Source organism: Salvelinus alpinus, chromosome 19 (assembly GCF_045679555.1).
Source record: "Salvelinus alpinus chromosome 19, SLU_Salpinus.1, whole genome shotgun sequence".
NCBI classification, from domain to species: Eukaryota; Metazoa; Chordata; class Actinopteri; order Salmoniformes; family Salmonidae; genus Salvelinus; species Salvelinus alpinus.
The window spans coordinates 43660129-43666128 of NC_092104.1; the positions used below are offsets into that span (position 1 = coordinate 43660129).

General features: G+C 41.3%; 1 protein-coding gene across 9 annotated transcripts in view; it reads right to left on the reverse strand.

Annotated features, from left to right (window-relative positions):
* The window catches only part of LOC139545671 (transient receptor potential cation channel subfamily M member 7-like), a 78118-nt gene extending 72118 nt beyond the window's left edge, over nucleotides 1–6000 (reverse strand). For 2 of the 9 annotated variants that reach the window (XR_011669109.1, XR_011669110.1), the window contains exons 1-2: nucleotides 547–1495; nucleotides 275–412 (exon numbers count right to left, since the gene is read on the reverse strand). Coding sequence is in view for 7 of the 9 variants with exons in the window: in XM_071353669.1 (XP_071209770.1) it covers nucleotides 275–412; nucleotides 547–567 (159 nt within the window). In the remaining 2 variants the exon portion in view is untranslated. Of the gene's footprint in view, nucleotides 1–274; nucleotides 413–546; nucleotides 1496–1559; nucleotides 2332–5068 lie in introns of those variants that run through there. The other 7 variants (XM_071353669.1, XM_071353668.1, XM_071353670.1 and 4 more) reach the window with 5 other exon arrangements.

Genomic DNA, 6000 nt, shown 5'->3' on the forward strand with positions numbered 1-6000 from the left:
CGAAATCTTCATAAAAAAAATGTGATACATGCAAGAGCAGTGTGCGGGTTACTTTTTTCTTTCAACTTAATTGTTACCATGCACCTTACACAAGATAGCTCTGATTTGCGAGTGCATTTTTTTAATGTTGGAAGTAAAACACACCAACAGTAGATGTACTGTTATCAATTTTTTTTAAATTACAAACAAACACCTTTCAATGAGAAAACAGAAATCCACTTTGAGTTTAAAGGACTTCACCAAAAACTTCACCAAAAACATTTATAAATTACACCTTGGGAATATGATGACCGGTGGGGTGATAGAGTGGCAGCCCCTGCAGCGCCTCACCCATCCCCGCATACCACTTCCAGGATGTGGCTGTGGCCTCCCCTCCCTCCGTGCTGACTCCGGTGGGGGGAGCTTTCAACACCTGAAAAATATGGTAAGGATAACTTTCAGCATCAAACATACTACATGTAAATCCCTGTAAAAGGTATTATGCCGAATGCAGTACATTTCTCTGGAATACTTGCACATTTCTAGCATGCATATCTTCACACTTACATGAATGTGCCAGTGAAGCATAGGAAATAGATGGGAAAGTGTTGTTGCTTCAGAGAAAAGGGGAACTTTATTAGCCAAGCACAGCAATAAGTGTAAGTATTTTGCTTAAGGTCCTCCCACTTCTTTTCCACCCATGCAGGTGATAGCTGCCCCTCCACCTCCTTCACATAGATCGTGAAAAGACATAAGATCAAGTACAACATTAACCAAAACATGAGCAAAGTAGAGTTGTGTGAACTTTCTGTAGCTAGGCTGCCACATACTTTATCAAATTGCAGTGCCAAGGTGAAACAGTACACTCTTAGGGAAAAAGGTGCCATCTAGAACATGAAAAGGTTATTCGGCTGTCCCCATAGGAGTAACCTTTGAATAACCCTTTTTGGCTCCAGGTAGAACCCTTTTGGTTCCCAACCTGGTCTCAGAGTATTTTCCATTATTCTGTACGTAAATCCGAATAGGTAGTTGAAAAGTTGCTAATTAGCTAAAATGCTAAAGTTCTCCATGATGGTATTCGAACTCGCAAACCTTTGGGTTGCTAGACATTTTTCCTTAAGTAACCATCTGTCTTATGTAACCATATGGTACGTAATTTATCTTATTAATTTGATCCCGGATTTACATTTACTATGAGACCAGGCTGTGGTTCCAGGTAGAACCTTTTTGGAATCTATATACCTGGAACAAAAAATGGTTCTACCTGGAACTAAAAAGGGCTTTCCTATGGGGACAGCCGAAAAACCGTTTTGGAACTCTTTTTTTCTTCTAAGAGTGCCACAAGAGCAGCTTACCATTACTTTCACCATAACAGGTTATGTGCAATGAAACTAGCTAGCTAGACTAATGTTAAATATGAAGTTGTTGCTCAACAGCAAGTAAACCTGTAGCTAACATTACTGTTCTAAAGCTAACTTCTAATCCTACAAGCGAAAGGCACGGCAGGCTGCAAATTTGCTTTCAAAGATGTAGCTACAATGAAATAGTCATGATCATTTTTAATAACAAAAACTACTTACATTTGAGCACCACCGCAGAAGCTTCGGTATTCACAATCTTCCAAGCTGTTTTGTTGTTTACTTGAAGAGATCTAGCTATTAAAACTTGCAGCCCCATTCTTCCAATGCATTGTGGCTGTGAAATTCCCTAAAAGTATGCAGCGAATCCTACTAAATGAAAAGCCTGGCATTTAAAACATATTCGATATTGGAAAATTCACATATTATAAAACTTAATTTTATCGCAAACTCAAACAGGCTACTATTTAGGACGTATTATGGGCATTCGGACACAGCCAAAGAGATTTACCTTCATTATGGACATCTCAACAACTCCGATTTCGCTCATCATTTATGCAGCACACAAACTTCAAGCTTTTGTTTTGCACACCCCACGTTTGGGTTACAATTATTTTTCTTTTAAATCGCATATATAAACTTTGACTTCAGGTTTAGAGTTACTTAACAATTATACTTTTCACACCTTTTTGACTTCCGTGCACTTATATAATAAGCACTTGTATTATTATCTGATAGTAAAGACTAATTCAGAATCATTTGAGGACTCATAACTTTATCCAAATTAATTTCAAAAGGAAAATAGTGCTAATTTCAGTTAGGCTACAATTTTGCCATTTCATACCACTGATACTCTAATTAGATACTAATTCAACATTTCTGGCTATCATCACCTTTTTTCCAATTATCTCTTCGCATTGTAGCCTCCATAATTTGACAACTGGGCTATCATAGAAACTTGCTAATGAACTGCCTTGCTTGTGGGAAGATAAAAATACAACGTATTTTTTAACTTACCATTGTAGGAGCTGCATTCATATTGGCACACAAATGGACCTGACGTAGGTCCACACCTTTACCTGACATAAGTAACCTACAAAGTGGGCGGATTTGATTATAATTTGCCGCGGGGCACCGGTCTATGGCCCATGACAGGAATGAGCAAAAGTCAGTGTTCCCTCTGGAAAGTTTTGTAGCAGTGGGGGGAAAGGTAGCGGAGTGACTTTTTAAAAGAACATTCTACTCCAAAATGAATGAAAATAAAATGATCCTGACACCATCTAAGATATAATTTCCACCTCCAGAAATGAGCCCAATAACATATTGGTAAAATTATTTGTTAAAATTCTTTTTAATATTGGACCATGCATAACCTATGCATGGTTCATATTGTCAGGTATGCTATTAGCATTCACCTGTGTGTGTGTGGAGGGGGGGGGAGTTAAAACTGAAGGCTCATTTACCAAGGTTGGTAGAGATACAAGGGACCTCAAGAGTTAACCAGCCCTGTGAGAGGGTTTAGTGCCTCATATTAAAATACTTTAACTGATGCAGCATAGTGGCTATAAATAAATAAGCTGAAGCGATTTTATTTTATTTAACCAGGCAAGACAAATAAGAACACATTTTTGTTTACAATGACGCCCTACTCCGGTCAAACCCTAACCCGGACGATGCTGGGCCAATTGTGTGCCGCCCTATGGGACTCCCAATCACGGACAGTTGTGATACAGCCTGGAATCGAACCAGGGTCTGTAGTGACACCTCTAGCACTGAGTTGCAGTGCCTTAGACCTTTGCGCCACTCGGAAGTCCCAGTGTATGGTGGGCATTGTGAACGTTTGAGTTTAGCAGGGCTAGCTGTTTTATAGTGTGTCACCATGGCTTACGTGTGCATTGGTGGGGAGCAGAACCACCCATATGTCTACTTTGTATAGAATTATATCGATTGCTCTGATGGACAGTGTCTGTGGCCACCTCTTGTGTAAGAGTTCCATGGTGGGTAGATACTCCATGGCATCAGAGGAGAAGTCTTTGGCAGGGGGTCGGTTCTCCATTTGGTCCAGAGAGGTTCCCACTCTGCAGAAGTAAAAGGTCCAGCTCTGACAAAGGGACCTGACGTAGGTCCCTCCTCCAGTACTGGAATGAGTTGAAAGTGCATAGGTCTTTGCCATCATCAACTCCATCTTTGTGTGTGACCTTCCGAGCGAGATGACTTCACTCTCACACAGTCACAGAGTATATGCACATGTGCATAGGTTTGCTTCACGCTGTTAGAGCGTATTAGGTACTGGACCAAAACACCAGAGAAGTTTAACCTCTCGCTTCAACCACTGAGGTATAATAAGAACTGGAGACTGCGTCCAAGATGTCCGATCGTTGTTTTCAAGATTATCTACTTACGTTCGCATTCGCCGATTCATGGACCATCTATATCCGAGTTGCATGACATGCGCACTAACACTCATTGTGCACAGGGAGCGGCGACGTCCTCACTTCATCCAAAAACATGACAGACATTGGATGAATATAAAATGTTAATGATGGGAGAAAAAATGGCCTCAGCGACAATTATTAGAATAATTAAATGGATGATTTGCGCACAAAGGTGATGATTAAAGTGTCTTATTAGGAATTTTCAAATTTGACTGCTCTATGTGGCCGTCGATAGTAATTGACTTTGTGGGCCGTGTGTCAGTTAAACTACAGTACCGAATCAAAACTGTAGGAGCAGTAGAAACTGTGCTTCTCGACAGGAACCCTGGCCCAGTAAATCACTGGAGCCGAGCTGCCTGCCATGCAGGATCTCTATTCCAGGCGGTGTCAGAGGAAGACCCTAAAAATTGTCAGACTCCAGCCACCCAAGTCATTGACTGTTCTCTCTGCTACCGCACGGCAAGCAGTACCGATACACCAGTGGTGGAAAAAGCACCCAATTGTCATACTTGAGTAAAAGTAAAGATACTTGAGTCATTTTCTAAGGTAAAAGTGACAATTTTCCTGTCCTGCTAAACATTCAAAATGTAATGTAAAATCCAATTTGTAAGTCGCTCTGGATAAGAGCGTCTGCTAAATGACTTAAATGTAAATGTAAATGTAATGAGTACTTTTGGGTGTCAGGGAAAATGTATGGAGTAAAAAGTACATAATTTTTTTTAGGAATGTACTGAAGTGAAGTAAAAGTTGTCAAAAATATAAATCGTAAAGTACCGATACCGCCCAAAAATACTTAAGTAGTACTTTGAAGTATTTTTACTTCAGGACTTTACATCACTGCGATGCACCATGTCTGGAACCAACAGGACCCAGAAACAGCTTCTACCCCCCAAGCAATAAGGCTGCTAAATAGTTAGTTAAATAGTTAACCAATAGCTACCCGGAATATTGGCATTGACCCTTTTTGCACTAACTCTTGACTCATCACATACGCTAATGTTATTGTTTATTATCTATCCCGTTGCCTAGTCACTTTATCCCGACCTACAGTATATGTACATATCTACCTCAATTACCTCGTACCCCTGCACATCAACTTTGTACTAGTACCCCGTGCATATAGCCAAGTTATCGTTACTCATTGTGTATCAGAGAATGGCGCCGGAGAGGATGGCTGACTTTTTACGTGCTCCTAACCAACTATGATATTTTTTTACTTATTTTGTACATAATGTTGCTGCTACCGTCTCTTATGACCGAAAATAACTTCTGGACATCAGAACAGCGATTACTCACCTCGAACTGGAAGAAGCTTTTTCCTTTAACAAGTTTGACGCAAATGATATACTGCTTTCTCGGGAACAGGCCCAAATCCCCACAATTTGCATGAAGAAAAGACGGAGAAAAAGGGGGCGGAGGTCAGGCTGCCTTCTGAGAATTTGTAGACGAGCGAGTAAACCCCCACTGCCTTCCGTTCTAATGGCCAAAATGCAATCATTGGAAAATAAAATCGATGACATATGATCAAGATTATCCTACCAACGGGACATTAAAAACTATAATATCTTATGTTACACTGAGTCGTGGCTGAACGACGACACGGATGATTTAGAGCTGGCAGGATGTCCCATGCACCGGCAAAACAGAGAAGCTATGTCTGGTAAGACGAGGGGTGGGGGTGTGTGTCTATTTGTCAATAACAGTGACTCGCTCAATACGGAAGTGGTCAGATGACAAGGATGCTACGCTACATAACTGTTTTGCTAGCACAGACTGGAATATGTTCCGGGATTCATCCAATGGCATTGAGGAGTATACTTCTCAGTCATCGGCTTCATCAATAAGTGCATCGACGACGTCGTCCCCACAGTGACTGTATGTACATATCCCAAACATAAGCCATGAATTACAGGCAACAACCACATCGAGCTAAAGGTTAGAGCTGCTGCTTTCGAGGAGCAGGACACTAATCCGGATGCTTATAAGAAATCCCTCTATGCCCTCAGACGAACCATCAAACAAGCAAAGCGTTAATACAGGATTAAGATTGGATGCTACTACACCGGCTCTGACGCTCGTTGGATGTGGCAGGGCTTGAAAACTATTACGGACTACAAAGGGAAACCCAGACGCGAGCTGCCCAGTGACGCGAGCCTACCAGACAAGCTACAGTGGTTCGTCCTTTAAAAGTTGCAGCATACTGCAGCATAGCTTGCATGGTGCCGCAG